Source organism: Hemicordylus capensis, chromosome 4 (assembly GCF_027244095.1).
Source record: "Hemicordylus capensis ecotype Gifberg chromosome 4, rHemCap1.1.pri, whole genome shotgun sequence".
In the NCBI taxonomy this organism is placed as follows: Eukaryota; Metazoa; Chordata; class Lepidosauria; order Squamata; family Cordylidae; genus Hemicordylus; species Hemicordylus capensis.
Window position 1 is genome coordinate 288419499 of NC_069660.1, and position 24720 is coordinate 288444218.

General features: G+C 41.7%; 1 protein-coding gene across 2 annotated transcripts in view; it reads left to right on the forward strand.

Annotated features, from left to right (window-relative positions):
* The window catches only part of ATP6V1C1 (ATPase H+ transporting V1 subunit C1), a 50120-nt gene extending 31377 nt beyond the window's left edge, over window positions 1-18743 (forward strand). For both annotated transcript variants that reach the window (XM_053250438.1, XM_053250437.1), the window contains exons 6-13: window positions 1945-2036; window positions 8573-8671; window positions 11640-11708; window positions 12834-12926; window positions 13329-13422; window positions 14179-14276; window positions 16151-16277; window positions 18116-18743. In XM_053250438.1, coding sequence (XP_053106413.1) covers window positions 1945-2036; window positions 8573-8671; window positions 11640-11708; window positions 12834-12926; window positions 13329-13422; window positions 14179-14276; window positions 16151-16277; window positions 18116-18211 — 768 coding nt within the window. In that variant the 3' untranslated portion in view covers window positions 18212-18743. The remainder of the gene's footprint in view (window positions 1-1944; window positions 2037-8572; window positions 8672-11639; window positions 11709-12833; window positions 12927-13328; window positions 13423-14178; window positions 14277-16150; window positions 16278-18115) is intronic.
* The last annotated feature ends 5977 nt before the right edge of the window (window positions 18744-24720 follow it).

The window sequence follows — 24720 nt, forward strand, 5'->3', positions numbered from 1 at the left end:
TACAGTCACAACCTGCCTGCATGATCACCATGGCCCACTGATTCTTTTTCCTTCTAGTTAGCTACACTGTAGTTTTCTGCAAATCATTTGAGGAATTACTTGAGAACAGCAAGCATGTGGACAGTAGCAATTCTGTCTTATGACAGGAATAGAATAAAGGTGAACTGTTCTTATTGCATTCAGCTGTCTGTTTCCAGTTCCTCTACATCGAAAACTCTTGGGAGTTGCCTTTCTGTTTCCCTATAGGCTCCATTTACTTGTACAGTACAGCACTTCATTAATTATCCAATAAGAAATGCCATAGATGCCTCCAAATACCATTTTTATCTACTACATTTTCGAGTCAGATTTCTTTCCTAGGAGCAAGCTATTACAGTACTTCTGTGTTAATGGTTAGAACATGTTGGTTTCACAGAGGACTAGTAAATGGTTTCTGACACATTGTTGGTCTATATGCCTTCATGCTCCCTTACTTGAGAAAAAGGTGCTTTAGGCTGTTGGCAAATGGTTGGCTTTTGTGTACTCAGTGGAATTTGACATATTTTTTCTTTTGAACACCTAACCTGTATGTCACACCATAAACTATTTTTGTAACACTCTTCAGTTACTTTTTTTTTCCTTTTCCTTTTTAAAAAAAATGCTTTTATTAGTGTTATAGGTAGAAACAGAAAGGTTACATCTCTGAGAATACAACAAAACCAAACAAATTAACATACAAAGTCTTATCCATCAAAACCAAGACAGAAGAAAAATACAATAGTATTGAAAGAAAGTCCTTAACTGGTTATCAGTAGCTATCAATAAAAGAGTCTTGAACCCTAACCCTAAAGGGAAAAAAGGGAGAAAAAAACAGCCCCAACCTGGTTGATCATCCTACTGTCAGGTAATCTAAGGAGGAGGGAACCGACCCAACTATGACATACAAAATAGAAATAATGCAAGTAATTCGAGTGCAGAGCCAGACATCCCCAGTACTCTGTGGTGTGAGCTCCACACCACAAGCTCAAGAAATGTTAAGTATTGGTGGTTAAATTCTGTATTCTAGAGGAAAGAGAGTATAAATTCTCTCACTCCAATTTCATCCTGCATCTGATTTGAAACCTATATAAATAAGAAGAAAAGAAATTTATTTGAAAACTTTCATTAAGTTAACTGAATCTTATAATGTATATATTTAATAAAATATGTTTTGTTATGTATTACTCTCCAGTGCTAAATAATGGGAAATTCTGAAAAATCTTGGATCCTCCAGTCTTTTCTGTCCCATCTACATTAAATGAGAGATTTAATATATTATTTTATATGTCAAGCTAATGGACACTCTCCAGTTTCAAGGAGCCGGGGGAACTGCTGTTCAAGAAAAAACCCTAAAATCCCCTTTGGCTTTTGGAATCAGTTCCACTATTCTTTGGAATAAATCTGGCCTAAATCATGGGTCCTTTTTGGAAAATCCATGTGAACTTTAACTTCTGAAGTAGCCTTTTCTACAAATTATTCCGCTAAAATTTTTCCAAAAGCACAGTGTTGGAACTGGCCTCAGTATCTTTTTCAGTCCCCTATGTCCATGTCATCAGAGACTTCAGTGCTCTCTTAGAGCAAAATGCAAGCCACATTTAATTGGGCCATTAACCTATAGGAGGAAGCTAGTTTATCACTGCTGAGAATAGTAATCTGTAGAAATCGGAATCTTAAATTGCATAAAACAAGGGATCACTGGGTCAAGATACTTCCTATATTAATGGCAGGCATTTCAAACTCAATAATTTGGCCTAGTTCACTTGTAAAAGCTTGTATGAGCAATAAAGATCATATGTGTGTGTTTGCCTCTTTCTCCCCTGTGCTATTCTCTGCTTGCAGATAATTGTGGTCTTTATAGGTGAATATAATCCAGTGCTTCTGGGAAACATTTGATACAGTTGTGTTTCTGAACTTTGTTTCCTTAAGGGAGTGACTCAGATTGACAATGATCTAAAAGCAAGGGCATCAGCATACAACAACCTGAAAGGCAACCTTCAAAACCTGGAACGGAAGAATGCGTGAGTTGTCTTGCTGTTTTATAAGGCATAAAAGCATAGTGAATTTTGATATACCAGACTTTCTCAACTTGTATTCTTTTCAGTATGATTTCTTGAATGTCCTCTGAATATCTACTCTTAATTTAAGCACACAAGCTAATTCTTTTTGCAGGAGGTGGGATCCTTTTTCTGTGGCTTGGATTCAAAGAATTGCTCATAAGAGAGTTCTGGCTTGGGTTTACATCACAGCCACCCAAAAAAACACATCTGAAACATTAAAAACCAGTTTGTCAAGGTGAAAATCCTTGATAAACATGGATCTTTAAAAAGGTAATTGAAAAAAGATGGTGTAAATGGGATAACTTCTCTGGATCTGGGTGGCTTTTCTCACATGATGATCTTCTGCTAGGTTTGCTCAGAAGCAAGGCCAAGCCTTTGAGCATACCTAAATTGGCAATTTGGATCCTTGCCTATATGCAGAGATGGCCATCTCCTAGACAAGTACTACAGCCAGCATTTCTTTTAATATATTGTAAAGTTCAAATTACATTTTTGAATTGTTGTTTAACAAGTATCACAATAAAATGTTAAGGAATCAGTAATTTTTAAAGATGAATAATAATATAAAAGACAATCCACACAGACACTAAAAAAGGGGAGAAATTTAGATCCCTATAACAGTTAGTGGAAAGCTTCTTATGCTCACAGAAGCAGCAACATTGATATAGTGGGCATAACAGAAACCTGTTATGTAATCCACCCCTCCCTGTAGAGTTTGTATCTAGGAATAACCGTGTCCCACTGGTTCTTACTGTTCCACCAGGTTTCTGTTATGCCCACTATATCAGTTGTAACTATATGTTAAAGAAGGGACAGAATCAAACAAGCTAGAAAACCTAGGAGGACCAGAGTTCTTCACAGAATCATTATGGGTGACAATACAAGGACTGAAAGGAAATTTGTTTCTAGGGACATGCTATTGCTTACGGAACAAAAATATGTAACTTGTCCCTATGATCGGACTCTGTACCAGAGGACTGGGCAATAGCTAATGCAACTCAAATTTTCAATAAGGGATCTGGGAAACTACAGGCCGGTTAGCTTAGTTTCTGTGCCAGGTAAATTGATGGAAAGCATACTTAAGGACAAAATTGTTAAAGATATAGAAGATCAGGCCTTGCTGAAGGAGAACCAGCATGGCTTCTGCAAGGGCAAGTCTTGCCTCATGAACATGTTGCAGTTCTTTGAGAGAGTCAATAGGCATGTGGATAATGATGATACAATTGATATAGTATATTTGGACTTCCAAAAAGCTTTTGACAGTTCTGCACCAAAGGCTCTTGAGTAAACTTAGCAGTCATGGGATAAGGGGACAGGTTCATGTGTGGATTATTAACTGGTTAAAGGTCAGGACATAGGAAGCTGCCATATACCAGGTCAAGGCACTGGTCCATCTAGCTCAGTATTGTCTACCCAGACTGGCAGCAGCTTCTCCAAGGTTGCAGGCAGGAATCTCTCTCAGCCCAATCTTGGAGATGCCAAGGAGAGAACTTTGAATCTTTTGTATGCAAGCATGCAGATGCTCTTCCCAGAGCGACTCCATACCCTAAGGGGAATATCTTACAGTGCTCACATGACGTCTCCCATTCATATGCAACCAGGGCAGACCTTGCTTAGCAAAGGGAACAATTCATGTTTGCTACCACAAGACAAGCTCGCCTCTGGAAACAGGGTAGGAATAAATGGACAGTTCTCACAATGGAGAAAAGTAGGAAGTGAGGTCCCCCAGGGATCTGTACTGGGACCAGTGCTCTTTAACTTGTTCATAAATTTTCTAGAAGTTGGGCGTAAGCAGTGAAGTGGCCAAATCTGCAGATGACACTAAACTATTTAGAGTAGTAAAATCCACAACAAATTGTGAGGAGCTCCAAAAGGATCTCTCCAACCTGGTGAATAGGTGACAAAATGGCAAATGCAATTCAATGTAAGCAAGCGTAAAGTGAAGCATATTAGGGCAAAAAAACCCAACTTCGCTGATGGGGTCTGAGCTGTCAGTGACTGACCAGGAGAGAGATCTTGGGGTCTTGGTGCACAGCTTGTTGAAAGTGTCAACTCAGTGCATAGCTGCTGTGAAAAAGGCAAATTCCATGCTAGGGACCATTAGGAAGGGGATTGAAAATAAAAATGCTAATATTACAATGCTCTTATACAAATCTATGGTGAGGCCTCATTTGGAGTGTTGCATATGGTTCTGGTCACCATTTCTTAAGAAGGACATGGTAGAACTGGAAAAGGTATAAAAGAGAGCAAGCAAGATGATCAGGGCTTGGAACACCTCCCTTATGAGGCAAGACTACAGCATCTGGGACTTTTTAGCTTGGAAAAGAGGGAGACATGATAGAAGTGTATAAAATTACCCATAGAGTAGAGAGAGTGGACAGAGAGAAATATTTCTCCCTCTCTCACAACACTAGAACCAGGGGTCATCCTATGAAATTGAAGACCAGGAAATTCTAGGACCGACAAAAGGAAGTACTTTTTCACACAGAGCATAATTAATCTTTCGAATTATTTGCCACAGGATGTGGCGATAGCCAGTAACTTGGATAGCTTTAAAAGGGGCTTGGACAAATTCATGGAGGATGGCTCTATTGATGGCTACTAGTTGGCAGCTATATGCCACCTCCAGCCTCAGAGGCAAGATGCCTCTACATACCCATTGCAGGGGGGAAACAGCAAAAGAGAGGGCATGTCCTCATCCACCTCTTGCCTGTGGGCTCCTCAGGGGCATCTGGTGGGCCACTGTGTGAAACAGGATTTTGGACTAGATAGGCCTTGGGCCTGATCCTGCAGAGCTGTTCTTATGTCCTTATGTAACCCCTTTCCCCCACTCCCATACCATGTAATGCTCTAACGCAAATGGAGCCCTATGGGATTGAGCAGCAGCTGCCCATTAAAATGCTACTGTAGCTAGTGCTGGCTTGTGAAGAATGAGAGAAATCCGCGTTCCCCCATGTTAAGGCGAGGAAAGCACACCCACACTGGGGCTGCTGAGCATCCTTCTTCCTGGGGCTGGTATCAGCAGTACTCTCCTGGCAGCTGCCCAAGGATGCCTTCTGCTGAAGTTGACCCGGTCAACCCTAGCAGATCATGAGGTGAGAAAAGCAGCCCAAATTCAGAGAAGTCACTCCACTTTCACAATCTCTTTTCAAGTTTATTTTTTTATGGTCCAATAGAGTTTCTGTCCTACAGCCTGAACCTTCCTTGTTCACCATATTTTCATTCTGTAATATGTCCCCAATACACTGTAAAGCTGTATTTCAAGAAATCTTCTGCTCGTGCTTGCAGAAGAGTTTATGGGATGACACTAATACAGTTTCTCTGTCTGCCCATGGTTCATTGGATCCAAGTCATCATATCAAAACTCATATTTAGGTCAGATGGGAAAGCATATGCTAGCCAGCCATGTCATTCAGATTGCTATTCTGTATCTGTGACAAAAGGGGAGAGGTTTTGTGTGTGTTTACTAAGGTTCCTTTAAAGTTTTACTTTCTATTCTTCTTAACAGGAACTTGTTTTGCTGCCACTATAAGCTCTCTGAATAATGAACTTTCTTTATAGGGGTCTTCAGGTTTGTTAATGCAGTGATGTAGGAATGGGTGTACAGACAGACATTTTCCTTTGGTTATTTCATAAAACAAAGATTTTATTAATGTACAGATTCTGAGTTTTGCTTTTTTCTCTACTGAAAAGGTAGGGTAGTTAGCTTGCTGTTACAGAGCAGCTTCTCTTAGAGTACAGTTTACTTTTAGTTACTTCTGGTATAAACACTTCTATGAGTCTGCTCTTACACACCTTTTCTTCCTAGAGCTCATACAGGTGAAACTCGAAAAATTAGAATATCGTGCAAAAGTTCATTAATTTCAGTAATGCAAATTAAAAGGTGAAACTGATATATGAGATAGACGCATTACATGCAAAGCGAGATAAGTCAAGCCTTAATTTGTTATAATTGTGATGATCATGGCGTACAGCTCATGAGAACCCCAAATCCACAATCCCAGAAAATTCTAAAAAACTATTAGAATATTGTGAAAAGGTTCAACAGTCTAGGCTCCAGGTGTCCCACTCCAATCAGCTAATCAATCCATAACACCTGCAAAGGGTTCCTGAGCCTTTAAATGGTCTCTCAGTCTGGTTCATTAGGAATCACAATCATGGGAAAGACTGCTGACTTGACAGTTGTGCAGAAAACCATCATTGACACCCTCCATAAGGAGGGAAAGCCTCAAAAGGTAATTGCAAAAGAAGTTGGATGTTCCCAAAGTGCTGTATCAAAGCACATTAATAGAAAGTTATGTGGAAGGGGAAAGTGTGGAAGAAAAAGGTGCACAAGCAGCAGGGATGACCGCAGCCTGGAGAGGATTGTCAGGAAAAGGCCATTCAAAAGTGTTGGGGACATTCACAAGGAGTGGACTGAGGCTGGAGTTAGTGCATCAAGAGCCACCACACACAGACGGATCCTGGACATGGGCTTCAAATGTCGTATTCCTCTTGTCAAGCCGCTCCTGAACAACAAACAACGTCAGAAGCGTCTTACCTGGGCTCAAGAAAAAAGAACTGGTCTGTTGCTCAGTGGTCCAAAGTCCTCTTTTCTGATGAGAGCAACTTTTGCATCTCATTTGGAAACCAAGGACCCAGAGTCTGGAGGAAGAATGGAGAGGCACACAATGCAAGATGCTTGAAGTCCAGTGTGAAGTTTCCACAGTCTGTGTTGATTTGGGGAGCCATGTCATCTGCTGGTGTTGGTCCACTGTGCTTCATTAAGTCCAGGGTCAACGCAGCCGTCTATCAGGAGATTTTGGAGCACTTCATGCTTCCTTCCGCAGACGAGCTGTATGGGGATGCTGACTTCATTTTCCAGCAGGACTTGGCACCTGCCCACACTGCCAAAAGTACCAAAACCTAGTTCAATGACCATGGCATTACTGTGCTTGATTGGCCAGCAAACTCGCCTGACCTGAACCCCGTAGAGAATCTATGGGGCATTGCCAAGAGAAGGATGAGAGACATGAGACCAAACAATGCAGAAGAGCTGAAGGCCGCTATTGAAGCATCCTGGTCTTCCATAACACCTCATCAGTGCCACAGGCTGATAGCATCCATGCCACGCCGCATTGAGGCAGTAATTGCTGCAAAAGGGGCCCAAACCAAGTACTGAATACATATGCATGCTTATACTTTTCAGAGGTCCGATATTGTTCTATTCTTCAATCCTTGTCTTCTTGGTTCCATGTAATATTCTAATTTTCTGGGATTGTGGATTTGGGGTTCTCATGAGCTGTACTCCATGATCATCACAATTATAACAAATTAAGGCTTGACTTATCTCGCTTTGCATGTAATGCGTCTATCTCATATATCAGTTTCACCTTTTAATTTGCATTACTGAAATTAATGAACTTTTGCACGATATTCTAATTTTTCGAGTTTCACCTGTATATTACAGTTACAACTAAATTTACTTCACAGAACCTTTCCTGGTTCTCCTTAACCCAACCTTCTCCCTAGGCTGTCTGACAGACACCTTTCCTCTGTGATGCTTCAGTTCCAACTGACCTCCAATTGTTCTAACTGCTCCCTCACCAGGGGGTTTCCCAGACTCAGCTCTTGTCTCTGCCAACTACATAGTGTGAGATTTATCCCTCTTCATAACCAGACAATTGTATTCAATTTATTCCACAACCTCAGAGCATCCCTTGACTGGGGCGAAACAAGGTTGAGGTGAGCCCTGGGGAGAAAAAGTGAAGATGCCCCCCCCCAAGCAAGCGGTCACCCCAAAAGCAAGCAAGCCACTCACCTCTTGTTTAATTATAGCTACACCCCTGCCATTCACTTATTCTGGCACTCCAAATAACATTACCACATCAAAGCTAGAATATACCAGTTCAGCAGTAGGCTCTAAGCATCATGCAAGTTCATCACTAAACAGGAGGACCAGTCACATGGATGAAGCTTTGTTCTGTTGCCTTGTTACTGCTAACTGAAGACACTAAAATAATTAGTTTGGTACTTATTCTTGAAGAGCATTTTCTAAACAATGTTGCTGAGAGTATGTTGTGTGGTGCTTTCTTCAAACACCTTTTTAATGTGAAAAGAAATAGTATGGCTTCCTTGGCTAACACCCACAACTATCTCTTTAAATGTTATTTGGATAGCTATAGATGAAACTGGGTAAATACATACATAGCAAGTTATCTTCATGTTGAAGGTATTTCTGCATCTTAATAGATCCACTGTGAATTATCTTTAATTTCCATTGAATACTGCAATACAGTGTAGCCCATATTTGTGCCAATATTTGTGCCAAATCCATATTTGTGCCACTAGTATTACCTCTCCAAAGCACATTTCAGTAGTGCATTGTATCCTGCATGTTAGTTAATTAAACTGTGTAGAAATTCTGACTGAATTCCACCTAAACACCCCAATTACTTAGACCAAATTAATAATGTAAATTATATATTCAGTTCTGTCTGTTTTCTATTCTTTGACAGGGGGAGTTTGCTAACCAGAAGTCTTGCTGAACTTGTGAAGAAAGATGACTTTGTACTTGATTCTGAATACTTGATTACATTGCTAGTGGTTGTACCAAAGTAAGTCAGTCTCCTAACGTATTGAAACCTAGGGCCAAGCTAGACACCATATTTTGTTTTTTAAAATAGCATCTGTGTTGGGGCCCCAATCCAGACCAGGCCACAAGAGTTGGAGGGCGTTTGCCTCTGCTATGGTCCCAGTCTACATTATCTCTCTCTCTGCCACCACTGGGTTGCTGTTTGTTCTAGGAGGAAATCTTCCATTGGTGCCGATGGAAGCTGTCCCCACCCCCAGAATAAATAGATAGTGCTGGCGGGGGGGTACTCAGATCAGAACCATGCCAGTGGGTAAAAGGCTATTTTATGTTTTTCAAAAATGTGTAAGGCTAGATCATACAACAGATGTATTGATTGTCTAGTTTGGGCCCTTACAAACAAGCAAAGATAATCTAATAGGGGTGTGCCAAACCAGTTCAAATCAAACCAGCCCAGTTTGACCAGTTAGAACTCAAACCAGACTGGCCTCAAAAAGAGGTGGCCAATCCAATACAGACCAGTTCGAGAGGGCTATGCTTGTAAAGGGGAATCCAGTGGTGATTCCCTTCTACAAGTAATGGGGAACCGTGCCTTTAAAAAAAGTTCTATGGGTGGCCTGAAGGGGCATCTTACTGGCTGTGTTGGTGGCTCCATTTGCGGCCATGCAAATGGACTCCATGCATGTGCAGAAGCCAGAACCAGGCTCCTGGCGGCCCGTACTGCTGGGTGGGAGCACCAGCAAAGTTTAGAGGAGCTGCTGTCAAAGCTGGTAAGGTACCCTCATCACGGCCGCCCTTAGAACTGTTTTAAAGGCAGGGCTACCCTTTGCCTTATAAAGGGGAATCCTCACCGGATTCCCTTCACAAACACAGCCCCCCCCCCCGACACCAAAACCAGGTCAAACTGGTTCGACCGAACGGACTGGACCACTGGTTGGTTCGACCAAACCAGCTCATAGACCACTGTTCTGTGCACACCCTTATCTAATAAGATAACAGTTTTACAGCATGACTTGTGTGTTGAAACTGAGATAAGTTAGTATGGAATTTTCACATGTACTAATGAAAAATTTGTGATGGTGTACAATAACTGTTAAGAATTATGGGTTTGCCTTTATACGGGGTCAAATCCTAAGCTTTCATGGGTTGTTGCTCCATCAGAAGCTCCTTCTACTTGCCAAAGTACCCCTTGCACTTGCAGAAGGGCCCATCACATAAGTGCATGTCGTCTTTCACGAGTGGAAGGAGCTGAACTCTGTGGGATACAAGCTACTGTCTCTAAACTTCAGTGAAATGGCTGTGGAGTTTGTCATTCGGTGTCTGTGGAAACTTTTACTATTACAGTAAAAATCTGACTTCATTTTTATTGGGAAATTGAGAAACATTCCCAAGTTGTAAGGGTTTTCTCCCACCTTGTAAGAAATACTCATTGACTTGCTCTAGCTTATTTATATGTTTGTTTCTACATTAGATTACTCAAGTCAATCAGTACTTTGTATCTTCTGACTCAATTTATCTTCCTTCCGCTAAAGTCCCACACAACTGTTGCAGGGCATTAGCAGCCCTAGCAAGAGGCTGATGATTTCTTTTGTATTAATCTCATGATCAAAATAAATAATGTTGAGGATATAGCAGAGTTGCTGGTAGGACTTTGAACTTTCTTTGGGATGGTTCTTTGCAAGATGAATTTCCCTAAACTGGAAATTTCTGCTAAAATTTTGCTTTGCCTTGGAAAAAGCAGAATTGTTTTCAGGCCAGTAAGAAAGCAAAACAGAAACAAAATAACACTTGAACTGAGCTCAGCTTCTTGTTTTACATAATTCAGGTCCTATCCTGCCCATCTCAAGGGCTCAAAATTGTACTATTGTAATATATAAACAGAATGCCCAGTTAATACATAACTGATGCAGATACGGAAACTAAAAGTGCACTTCGTGTCAGCTTTGCCCTCATGACTGGCCTGCTAATGAGTTAGCCACCTTAGGCAGTGGATTGGTGGAGGCAGCAGCTTAGCTGCCTCACACTGCTGTCAGGAGGGTGGGTGGCCATCCTTCCTTGGTGGTGACGGTGGTGCTCCTGCCAGTACTGCCACTCAGTCATCCTCCTGCTTGTCTGTCCCACCCCTGCCTTCTCAAACAGCATGGAGTAGGATGGACAAATCAGGGGAGGAGGGTAAGGATGAGCATCGGTAGCCACAGTTGCCAGCTCCTCCTCTAGATAGACTGCATGGAGTAGACCATGAATAGAGCACTTGGGAAGGACATGGTGAGAAGCTGGTGTACAGCATGCAAAGAGTGTTATGGGGTGGTGGCGGCGGCAGCAGTGTTGGTGGCCTTTTAGGCTCACAGGAGACTTGGGCTCAGTCTGTGTACCCTGACTGTGTATTCGGTCTGTGTGCCCTGGTCATAATAACTTGAAACAGTTACACTGGCTGCCGATATGTTTCCAGGCAAAATACAAAGTGCTGGTTATTACCTTAAAAGCCCTGAATGGCTTAGGTCCAAGTTACCTTAGAGAGCGCCGCCTTCTACATGATCCCCACCGCACGTTAAGGTCATCTGAGGAGGTCCATCTCCAGTTACCACTGGTTCATCTGGTGGAGACACAGAGGCGGGCCTTCTGTGTAGCTGCTCCTGGGCTATGGAATGTACTCCCGGCAGAAATCCATAATTTGAGTTCATTATTGTCTTTCAGGAGAGCCCTTAAAACCTATCTGTTTGGCCTGGCCTTCCAGGGTTTTTTCATTGTTGTAAATGGTTTTAAATTGTTTTTAAATGTTTGACCTGGTTTTCCGGGTTTTTTTAACTGTTTGAATATTTAATTGGTTTTATTCTGTTGTAAACCGCCCTGAGCCATTTTTGGAAGGGCGGCTTATAAATCAATTAAAAAATAATAATAATAATATGATAGTGGCAGAAAGGAAGAACCTAGTCCTACCCCTATCCCAAGGTCTTTGTTATGCTTATTAATTATAACACTTCTTTAAAATATAGGATCAGTTACAATGACTGGGTTAAGCAGTATGAAACTTTGACAGATATGATAGTCCCACGATCCAGCAAGTAAGTTAATTCACTTTTCATATTCCTTTTCAATATGTTTTACTTAGGAACAAAATTGGAAATGGGGTGGGCTATAGACCAAAATAAAATAAGAAAATCTACTCTTAGACTTGGATTGTCCAGTACTTTTAAATGCTCTTTTTTATTTTAAAACTAGTTCTGTTAGTTCTTCCCCCTCTTTCAACATAGAATACTAGAAATATGCAACATGGTTGGAAATCATGTCACTGTATCCACCCAGCATAAGGAGTACAAGTGCTTTCTTTTACTCAAATATACTTGAGTGTAGGGAAAATGTTAATGTGTAGTAGCCCTTGGTTTCATTATACATCCCTGGTTATTGTCTCGCAATGCAGTTTTGTGATCTTCTACTTGCTACTGTGAGCAGCCAGTTGTATAGAGATAGCATGTGGCTAAGCATAATGTTGTTGGTGTGGCACATAGTAGAAGTGCCAGAAGGATGATGTGAAGGAATGCACTGTGTTGAAGAAAGATGTGGTCTAGTTTGGGTTATAGACGAAGGCAAAGAACATCTCCTCCTCGGCCAACGATATCGGTAGAATATATGTATATGAATAGCATATATTGGTAGAATAGAAAACTTTCAAAAGGACAGGATTCATTTGCAGAGAATTCCCGTTTTAACTTTACTTTGTTTTTCTAAAAAACCTCATTTGAAGATGGTTTAATCTTAGTTATCTCGTGTTTGTCAGCTATTCTTTCTGAAGTATCCATTGCCTTTCAGTTTGCTAAGTAAGTAAAATCAGTGGAACTTCTGAAAGCTCGTAAAGCATTACAAACTGTGATTAGTGTAGTCATTTTTCTGAGAGAACATTTTTCAATTGTCCTCATCGGATTTAGTGCACCTAGCTTTGCTGCGAAGAGGGTATCCTTTGTGAAATGTGATCTGGGCACTTCTCTTAAGAATGGCAAGGTGAGCTGCAATTACACCTCTCTAATAGAGGTTTGCTGTCTGTGAGCCTAGCATTGTAGCGTGTAGCAGTACAACGGTTCACAGCCCACTAAACTGACCATGCTAGTTTTGAATCACAGGTTACATCTTTTATTGCAGGTCTTATCCCTTGTTACTTTTGACCAGGTTATCTTGCCTACTTTGCTTCACAGTGTTCTTTCCGAAGACCAGGATAGTTATCTCTGCAATGTCACCTTATTCAGGAAGGCAGTGGATGAGTTCAGACACAAAGCCAGGGAAAACAAGTAAGTGGTTCTCCAGTTTGTTTTTCTGTTAGATAGGCATTATATACAGTAGCAAGTTGCAACCACCTATCTATCCAAATGCTTTTTTATAATTCTTAGTTTTTAGCTTTTTAAATAATTTAATTTGAAATTCTAAAAGCTAATTCTGATTGTGATTTTTAACTTGGATTTTTAGCTTGTTTAATTTGGTTAATTTTATTAGTCTGATTTTATATTGTAAATATAAATGTTTATAAATGTTATGTGCCATCCCAAGCAGTAATCTACTGGAGGGGCAGGGTAGAAATATTTTAAATAATCATAACGATGATAATAATGATAATGATGTCTGGATAAAACAAACCAGTCAATAACACCTGTCTGACTGTGTAGCAATAATAATAATAATATAATAAAATGCAGGTTTATGGTCCGTGACTTTCAATACAATGAAGAAGAGATGAAAGCAGACAAAGAAGAAATGAACAGGCTGTCTACTGACAAGAAAAAACAGTTTGTAAGTTAAATGATATTTGTGTTCAGAATACCAAATATAACTTTTCAAATAACTAAGTAGTTCTTCCTTGCCTACTTCTGCTTCGAATACTTCTTGGTAAGCAAAATGATTGCTGAGGGAGGTCTCCTAACTTCTTCAAATATAAGAAATATAGCCAAACTGGAGTGGAAGCATGACAGCATTTGGTGGTATGAAAGATGTTTTAGTAATCATAGGCTACAGTTTGAGCTATGCTGTCTACGAAAAGGCAGTTTAATCTTCCAGATGACATTAGGATATTCCAGGCTCCAGAGACTTCTGCAAAGGCACATATTGGGTCCTTGCCAATATGTTGCCTCCCAGAAAAGTCATTTCATGTGCAGTTACTCCCTATGCAAGACCCTGAATGCTTCTGCACATGAATAAGGCATTCAGGGGTTGCTATGTTTTCCATGACGTCTCAGGATTCTGAATGTATTATACATTACTTCCCTGCTGGAGATCTGCCTGTGTCTTAAAGAACTTGTGTTAACAAAAAGCTCATGTCAATACACACATTCCATTTGCCTATGTTTACACTTCTGTTAAGAATTTCATCATGCTGAAACTTGGTTTCATCACCAAAAAAACCCCCTGGCATGGTAATCTTGCCTTGACATACTCTGGCCCATTTGGGGGGGCAATTGGAGCAATACTGTCTTGTACAAAACACATTTTAGTATAGCAAAGAACCTCATAATGCTTGAACTGACTCCTTGTTTTCCTATCCACTTGCAGGGGCCTCTTGTCCGGTGGCTGAAAGTGAACTTCAGTGAAGCTTTCATTGCATGGATTCACGTGAAAGCACTACGAGTCTTTGTTGAGTCCGTTCTAAGGTATTTTCCTATATAAATGAGCTACTACCCCTCCGCTTCAGGAGCCATGACTCTTCTATATGTTCAGTGAACACTGATAGTGTACACCTTTTTAAAAGAGTACAGCCAAATGCATCCACTGCTATCTAGGCTTTTCCCCCCTTTGTGGGAGTTCTGTTGAAAAAGACTAGATAAATCATATAACTATTAAGTGGCTGCCATTGTGGAACATGTCTGTTATTGGCTAGAAACAAAGGACTGGAAACCATACCATAGCTGTTTAAGAGCTTATCACCACCATGTGATAAACACAAGGAAAGGTGTTCACCTGCACTCTCTGGGCAGTATGCCTAGTATTACTATCTCATCCACTCTGATAGATTTGAGGCAACTCTTTTGTCTAGCAGTGGTAACTGTGCCTATTCAACCCAGCACATCATCTCTCCAGTGGCTATTTGCAGGTCTCTCCTTCGTATCTCTTTTTAAGATGGTGAGTCCCTCTAGAACAAGGAGCCATCCTTTTGTTTTATTTGCCTTGTAAACTAGGTCTATGCAATTATTTGGTTCTGAATTGCCAACAGCGAATAATCCTCACTGCCCCTCAAGTGACCGTACAGAGTTGAGCATTCCCACTGAGCTCAATGGAAAAGCTCTGCTCCGTTTAGTAACTGAGGGGTGTGTGGATTATTCAGTGTTGGCTTTTCAGAGCCAAATAATTGTACAGGCCAGTTATACACCACTCTGAAAACTTTTGAACAAAAAGGCATTGTGTAAATATTGGTAGAGCAATGTGCATCATTCCTAGTTGTCTTCACGCTACAAGGAAACTATAGTTCAGGGGGGTGAGGAGTTGTGTGTTTTGTTTTGTGTTTAAAGTCTTTGCCTTAAGATGGGGAAAATGACTGATCCAAAGGATTTAGTTGCCAGTACACTAAAGTGAGTACACTTGTCAGATGGAAATTGCTAGTTCCCCAAGCGATTAGAGGAGAGCTGGTCTTGTGGTGGTAAAGGTAAAGTGTGCCATTGAGTCGGTGTTGACTCCTGGCGCACACCAAGCCCTGTGGTTTTCTTTGGTAGAATACAGGAGAGGTTTACCATTCCCTTCTCCCACGCAGAATGAAATGATGCCTTTCAGCACCTTTCCTGTATCGCTGCTGACTGATATAGGTGTTTCCCACAGTCTGGGAAACATAGTCTGGGAAACATACCAGCGGGGATTTGAACCGGCAACCTCTGGCTTGCTAATCAAGTCATTTCCCTGCTGCGCCATTAGATGTGCCATTAGGTAGCAAGCATTAATTGTCCCCTTTGCTAAGCACAGTCTGTCCTGATTTGCATTTGAAAGGGAGACTACATGTGTGAGCACTGTAAGACATTCCCTTAGGGGATGGGGCCGCTTTGGGAAGAGCATCTGCATGTTTCCATGCAGAGAGTTCCAAGTTCCCTCACTGGCATCTCCAAGATAGGGTGGCTGAGAGAGACTCCTGCCTGCAACCTTGGAGAAGCCACTGCCAGTCTGAAGACAATACTGAGCTAGATGGACCAGTGGCCTGACTTGGTATAAGGCAGCTTCCTATGTTCCTAGGAGCCCTAGAATGTGGTGGATGGGTTCAAAGGGAAAAGTTTAATAACTTAATCATAGTTATAGTTTAATCATAGTTTAATGGTAACTAGCAGTTTAACTGAAAGAGTAAATATAATCCCCCCCCAACTTTAAAAAGTGATTGAAAATAAAGAAAAATTATCCCTTTTCATATAGAATGAAGAGAGTGATAAAATTATAGCTTTTCATATCTGTTTCATTTCCTCTAAAATTAATCTAGATGTTAAAAATTGTTTCACTCTTCATTTTTACATAGAAGCTTACATTTTAAAATAGTCTCCTGATCTTCTAGGTATGGTTTGCCGGTTAACTTCCAGGCTATGCTCCTCCAGCCTAACAAGAAAACAATGAAGAAACTGAGAGAGGTTTTGTATGACTTGTACAAACACCTTGACAGCAGCGCAGCAGCTATTATTGATGTGAGTAACTATTATGGTGTCCAGTGACTGTCTGGGTCTTGATATGACATTGATTAGATGACTCTGACTTCAAGTAGAAGCAATTTTGCTTCAGCTACATCTTCCATTTTGAAAGATGTACTGAGTGGGTGGCTTGTAAGATTATCTAAATACTGGTCATGTAGAAATGGGGTTCATAGTTGGTCATAAGGAGTGTTTGTTTACATTAATCACAGCCTCTGAGTAGTTTGTTTCACAGAAAGCACCAGTTAGCACAGAGACATCAACTGGTATTGCCAAAGCTTGCATTGTAACCCATCTCAGTTCATGTCTTCTGAGCTATATTTTGGGGTTGGTTGGAACTCGCATTAAATCCTGAGACCTCCAACTATAGCTTCTTAAGAAGTGAGGTTTCTGTATTGCTCGGCTTTGGAGGAAGTACTAACATTTATTGTAGCATTTGAACCTACAAAGCAATTTACCGCTTTATTTCTCACTGCAACTTTGAGGTAAACGTGAATGGAAAAGGGCTTACAGGTTATAAAATTAGCTGGCACACCACAGATTCCTGCAATGCGCCCTGTGGGGTGAAGAGGCACCTTTCCCATCATGTATATACTGCATGTACAGAGAGGAAAAAGGCATGTTACCGGGTAACATAGTGGACTCATTAAACTGTCATATGTGAAAACATTCTCTAATGACTTGCCAAAAGCCATCCAGTGAGCTACAGAGAAGTGGGGATATTTGAACCTGCACCTGAGTTTCCTGTGTCCCCCACAGCTATGGTCTGTCAACTCTGTGTTAGATAAAAGATGACTGTGGTTTTGGTGTGTTTTTGGATGCTTACTATAGCTTTCCACCACAAGGGCTCTCAGGACAACAACACCTAGCAGAGTTGTACATTTCTCTGTTGCCACAAATCCAGAGTAGTGCTATGTATATGAAGGGGAAGAATGATGCATGCAGCCAGAGCTTTGGTTTGGTTTTGTATGACAAGATTAGTTTGATAGCACCTCTAAACCAAAATGTATCTCTGCAGTAAAATACATACCTTCTTAAAACCTGACCCTTTGCATTGTAAGGCATAAATTTTAAGGGGTGGATATGTTAAGGAGGCGGCAATGGTAAACTCCTCCTGTATTCTACCAAGGGGTTCAACCAGAGGGTTCTGTGATCGCCAGGAGTTGACACTGACTCGATGGCACACTTTACCTTTTATGTTAAGGGATGGCTATTCTTATGTAACATTAACAAACACACAACCATTAATGCATTGAGGTGTTAATTGGAAGGGCTCACAATGCAAACTAAAAAGAATAGAAAGGATATTCTGCTGCCCATGTGGTATTAGTCAGACAGATGAGTGAGAGCAATATAAAGGTAAAGTGTGCTGTCGAGTCAGTGTTGACTCGTGGTGACCACAGAGACCTGTGGTTGTCTTGGTAGAATACAGGAGGGGTTTACCATTGCCCTCTCCCATGCTGTATGAGATTGTGCCTTTCAGCATCTTCCTTTATCATTGTTGCCCGATAAAGGTGCCAGCAGAGATTCGAACCGGCAACCTCATGCTTGCTAGGCAGGTCATTTCCCGCTGCGCCATTACGTGGCTTGAGGGCAATATACATCTTTGATACTCATTGACATCTGCCCTGGCAAGTAGGAATGCCACCAGTATCATTTTCCTGCTCTGTGCATTGTGAGTGGAGACTGAATTTTAACTCCTTTTCGTGGTTTTTAAAATTCAAATATTTTTTAATTTGAATTTTGGGATCTACATTGCAGATTTCTATGTTAACTGCCTATTTGTAAAACACTCTAAAGTTATATCTAATATTAATAAAATCTTGTCTCTACAGGCAACTATGGATATTCCAGGTTTGAACCTCAGTCAGCAGGAATACTATCCATATGTGTATTACAAGATAGACTGCAACTTGCTTGAATTCAAGTAGATTGCTTCTGACCTTGACAGTCCTCAGTGTTGATGTCCAAGCAAAAATGAGGTGGAAGAATGGATGATGCTTCTAACTCTCGTAAATCTGTGCTTGCTTCTTCCTTCCTTTACCTAGGAAAGTAATCCCCCATAGTGATCCATCTCTTGACATTTTCTTTTTAAAGAGAAGTGTAAGTATTGCTTTTAATTGATCAGGTCTGTAAATGTATATTGAGAGAATCAGAGTGTATTTATAAATAGGCATTTATTTAAAAACTGAGAAACAAAAGGTCATTCCTCTTTCGTACAGTGGTCTGTATAAATTCCATTGAATATCCTCCATGAAGACCTTGTTTACAAAGGACATTAGTGGGGGGGAAACTTATGCCATTTTGTTCACCGTGTTTCATAGATATGAAGCTGTAAACGTTGAATTGTGATGTAAAACATGTGGAGATTGATAGTCTGTGCTTTCTGAATGTTTTAAATTTACGATACACTAAGCACTGGAAACATTCACAGGATAAAATAAAAGCACCTGTCCAACTGTATTGCCTGCTTGTCTGTGTCTGACATAACTTAGTCAAAAGTTGTACAGCCAGTTTTAAGGGGCAATATAATGCACTGCATATGAAGGTAAGCAATCAGATTTATGTTGATCACAAACAAACCCATAGTTATGGGAGCCTTGTGGGTGATTCACAACTTATTCATTTGGTATCAGTGGTGTGAATAAATTGGGGGCATGAAGAACCATAGGGCAAGAGTCAACTTGAGTACTGTCACTTATTGTGCTCAAATAAATGGCTGAATATGCTGGACCCTTTTAAATTTTATTTATTTATTTACATTTTTATACCGCCTTTCGTTAAAAGAAAACCCCAAGGCGGTTTACAAAAATTAAAAACATACAGTAAAAAGCAGTAAAAAAAATCAAGCTAAAAACAGGCATAAAAACAAGACAACAGATAAAAACACACAAGAACAGCAGTAAAAGACGATTATGTAAAAGCCTGGGTAAAAAGCCAAGTCTTTAAAAGCTTTCTAAAAGCTGTGATGGAGTCTGAGGAACGAATGGCCACCGGGAGAGCATTCCAGAGTCTAGGGGCAGCAACAGAGAAGGCCCTGTCCCGAGTGCACAACAACCGGGCCTCCCTCATTGTCGGCACCCGGAGCAGGGCCCCCCCCAGATGTCCTAGTCAAGCGGGCAGCAACCCTTGGGAGCAGGCGGTCCCTCAAATATCCCAGGCCCAAACCGTTTAGGGCTTTAAAGGTCAAAACCAGCACCTTGAATTGGACCCGGAAACAAACCGGCAGCCAGTGCAGCTCTTTCAAAATGGGGGTGATATGTTCCCAACAGGCAGCTCCGGATAGAACCCTCGCTGCTGCATTTTGCACTAGCTGCAGTTTCCGGATATTCTTCAAGGGCAGCCCCACGTAGAGCGGGTTACAGTAATCCAGCCGCGACGTGACTAAGGCGTGGGTAACCGTGGCCAGATTTGCCTTCTCGAGAAAGGGATGCAACTGGCGCACCAACCGAAGCCGTGCAAAGGCACCCCTGGCCACCGCCTCCACCTGAGCTTCCAAAAGCAGAGCCGGGTCCAGTAGTACCCCCAAGCTACGTACTTGCTCCTTCAAGGGGAGTGCAACCCCATCCAGAACCGGTAAAATCTCCTCATCCCGATTGGCTCTCCTACTGACCAACAGTACCTCCGTCTTATCCGGATTCAATTTCAGTTTGTTAGCCCACATCCACCCCATCACGGCCTCCAGCCCCCGATTCAGGACATCCACCGCCTCCCTAGGATCACATGACAAGGAGAGATAGAGCTGAGTGTCATCCGCATATTGCTGACAACTCAGTCCAAATCCCCAGATGACCTCTCCCAGCAGCTTCATGTAGATGTTAAACAGCATGGGGGACAAGACCGAACCCTGCGGGACCCCACAAGCCAACGGCCACGGGGCTGAGCAGTAGTCCCCCAGCACCACCTTCTGGACCCTCCCCTCAAGAAAGGACCGGAACCACTGCAACGCAGTGCCTCCGATTCCCATACTCGAGAGGCGGCCCAGAAGGATATCATGGTCGATGGTATCTTACGCCGCCGAGAGGTCCAGCAGAACCAACAGGGACGCACTCCCCCTGTCTAGTTCCCGGCGTAGGTCATCCACTAGAGCGACCAAGGCAGTCTCAGTCCCATACCTGGGGCGGAAGCCAGATTGAAAAGGGTCCAGATAATCCGTATCATCCAAGACCCTCTGCAGCTGGGATGCCACCACACGCTCCATCACCTTGCCCAAGAAGGGAAGGTTAGACACAGGTCTATAATTGTCCAGGTTGGAGGGATCAAGGGAGGGCTTTTTTAATAGAGGTCTTACCACCGCCTCCTTAAGGCACGATGGCATCCTGCCCTCCCTTAATGAAGCATTTACGATCACCTCCAGCCATCTGCCTGTCCCCTCCCTGGCAGCTTTTATTAGCCATGAAGGGCAAGGGTCAAGAGCGCACGAAGTCGCCCGCACACTGCCCAGGATCTTGTCCACATCCTCAGGCCGCACCAACTGAAAAGAATCCAAAACAACGGGACCAGATGGTACCAGAGGCACGTCTGCCGGAACTGCCAAAACTCTGGAGTCCAGGTCAGCACGGATGCAAGCGACTTTAAAAGATATCTTTATCTTTTAAAGACTTATATACATCCTTTCATGCACTTAATCTGTTGTGGAAAAGAATTTTGTGCTATTTTACTGGTTTTAAAAAATATTCAACTATAAAATAATTGTCACTGTTTGTTGGTTAATCAAAAGACTGGGGGGTGACATAGGTTTTAACCACTGGCAGCAAACATTAACATATGACACAAAATATGCCTGAAGGGCAAAACAAGAACAGTGCGAAAGTAATTTATTATGGGGAAACAAGCCTTCATGAACCAGAATTCAAAGCTTTTCTCGAATTGAGTCATTGATTAGAGAAAAGCTTTGTGTTTTGATTCATGGAGACTTTCCCCTGAAGAAGAGGTACCTGACCTCAAAACACATTGGGATTTGTTTTCTATAATTTATTTCCTGTTTTGTCCCACAAAATATGCTCTAACAATAGATTCTGCTAGAGGTCATAAGCTTGACAAGCTTATTCAAGCTTGTTCAAGTCATTCATTTGAACTTCCATGAATTCCTTTTTATGTTTCTGAGTCTGAACAGCAAATCTGACCATCCTTGACTAAATATATTGCAGACAGAAAGTAATAAAAACTGTACTTTGGGGCTGTTTACTGTCTCATCTTTATTTTACAGGCACTAGAGGGCATCCTTGTACCATTTTCAAATGCACATTATTATAATAAACTCTATGCGTTGGTGAAATATTTCACAGAAAGCTGCTGTACTGAAGGTTCTTTCTTATGGCAGTCTGTTAGCATAACATGACATTTAGGAATGCCAGAAACAAGTCTGATTTCAACTTTGTTTTTCCTGTAGTGCTTACTCATTGCTTCTCTATCACAGTTCCCCCTTCCCTTGTGTGTAATGCAAGGTAATGGGTAAAAAGCTGATAACATACAGCTCACTGAAATGTGTACATGAGAATGCTACAGCAGTCTGTGCCTTCGTAAAATGTTAAGACCCATCTTCAGAAAGTTCATTTGTCTGAACTATTACTTGAATATTCTACTGACTGGGTTATGGAATCTAAAATTGTGTTGAAGTATGAAATCTATTCAGGATATGAATCTAAAGCAGGGCTATGCAACTCAAATGCCCTAGTGGGCTGGAACCATCCACAACTTGGCGTGCAGGGGCGAAGGTCCATTTTTAGCACATTACATTAAAAATAATATTATTAGTTACTATTCCCCCTGTCAATGGACCCATAGTTTCAACCAAGGATAGTGGCCAGAGAATAGGCCCTCTCCCTGCTCAGTCAGTGGGGTCGCTGGGGTTCATGCCAGCCCCAAACAAATGCCAAGTCCTCTCCTTTCCTGAAATTGTTGTTGCTTTCAGGCTGCAATGCTAGGCATGCTTACATGGGAGTAAGCCTCACTGGACACACCGTGGAGCATGTTTCTGAGAAAGCATGCACAGTTTCCAGCTTCTGTGTTGCTGCAGGATACCTGGGGGCCAGTAAAATAATCCCTGTGGGCTGAATCCGGTCCCTGGGCCTTATGTTGTGCAGGCCTGATCTAAAGGTATGAAACCTATTCAATCAAATATAAAGTCTTTCTGCTTGATGTCATACGAGCATTCAAAACATTGCTCATGTTGTAGACTAGTGGCATGATTCTACTTTAAGTGTAGAAGAAAAATTGCTTCTTCTCCTATTCATTTTTTTTAGTCAAGTTTGTCACATTCTAGCAGTCATATCATCTATGACTCTTCCCAGAGTTCTTTGAAATTTTGCAGCCACATACTATATAGGAAGCACTATAGTCTCCCCAAATTTTGTCAAAATTTATTTTAAAATGCCAGAGATCTAGTTTAAAATCTTCCCGGTGCAAGTAGTTGGAAATTGCAGCAACGTTATATACCCTCTGTTTTTCCTGTTTTATAGTGAAAAATTGCATGATCTCTCACTATGTGATTTTTCACTATTTTTCAAGCAGAGGCCACTTTGACAAAAAAAAAAAAAATCTTCATTGTGAGGGTTCTTCATAGTCCTGTGCTCTTCTCAGTGTTGGGAGGGCCCTTTAAGAGAGATGGAGCCCTGTTTTAAGAGCTCTGTGGGGAAAGCACTGGGAAGGGCTACACTTTCCAGCACTTCATGCATGCCTTCCAAGATGGTGCTGGGGCTGAAGGTGGCTCCTTTTCCTTTAAAAGAGCCCCACCATCACTCGGCAAGGCACAGCACTGCATGGTGAGAATTGTCATCTCCTCACGGTACTGAGGGGACTGTGCAGGGTATTTATTTTTGGCCAAAGCTTCACACAGGCCTGATAAACGGCTAGTTAAGGAGCTACAGTTAAGGTTGATGGGGTTCACCACTGGCCCCAGGGCCCTGCAATGAAGAACACTGCACTATAGACTTCACGGCTTCTAGGCCTTTGGAAGTGGATCACTTCTGTTTTACAGATAACACTCTGAAGTTCTAGTATAACTTCCTATTTAATTAGGGCAAACTCGCAGGGTACAAGCAATATGATGCTTTGAGGCTTCTGTTGAGTGACAAGTATGCCCACAACAAACATGGTGAATGTCTTGACTGGATTGGCTGTAATACACACTAAGTGGTACTGGTGCTCCATATTCACAAGCATCCCATGCTACAAAGTTGCTCCTCAGCCTGGGACATTATCAGTGGAATACTGTCTTGCTTGCAGGGGGGAAAGCAAGAAAACCTGGATGTTTAAAACGTATAAAAACATTTAGATCAAAATGAGATTTAATTTGAATCCCACTCTAACTCCCAGCTTTAAATTTCAATTTTCATTCTTAATGTGCTCTGTTTCACTTCCACTCCATATAACAGACAGTTTCTATGTGATTCAAAACAGAATAACATTTAAAGGTGTGCTCAGTTTACTTGCACCTTTCCTCCCTGTTCCACTTCACCTGAGCACTCCTATCTACATAACAGAAGCATGCTGAACGATCACATCCTGTACTATGTTGTGAATTTCAGATAATAGAAGCAAACGGGTGTCAGAAGAGCCAGAAGTGATAGAACTGGTGAAACAATGTTAGGAGTCTTGTGCCTAATGTTGATATTAGGGACCTATTAATAAATGCAGGGGTAGGTCAGTGTTTAGCATCCTATTTGCTCCAAAATAAAACTGCTAACATTATAATGCCCTTATACAAAACTATGGTGTGGCCACACTTGGAGTACTGAGTACAATTCGGGTCACCGCATCTAAAGGAGGACATTGTAGAACTGGAAAAGGTGCAGAAGAGGGCAACCAAGATGATCAGGGGCCTAGAGCACCTTTCTTATGAGTCAAGGCTACAACACCTGGGGCTATTTGGTCTAGAAAAAAGATGACTGCGGGGAGACATGATAGAGGTCTATAAAATCATGCATGGTGTGGAGAAAGTGGATAGAGAGAAATTCTTCCCCCCTTTCATATAACACTAGAACAAGGGGTCATCCCATGAAATAGATTGCCAGGAAATTAGGACCAGCAAACGGAGGTACTTTTTCATACAACGCATCAAGTAATCAGATCTGTATTATCACAGTTGTGCTACCAATGTGGTGACATTAATGCTCATTATTTTAAAAGGTAGAATATAATTGAATAGGCTTTCTGTTCTGAAGCAACTTTTATTTTGGAAATTGGAGCTGGTAACCTTTGCTGCCACTCTTCCCTCCCCTCCCTGCTCCCTGCATCCCACTCCACCCCCAGAAGAGCTAAATCGTAACTGACATCCAGACTAACAATGTATATGCAGAATAAAGTTTAACATGTAGAATGGGGGAGTGTTCACTAATCTCCCCTCTGTGCCTCCTGAAAAGTATGTCCCTGAGTGTTGCAGAGTCCTCAGGGACATATTTGTGGGAGGCACAAAGGGTAGAGATTGGTGAAAACTACT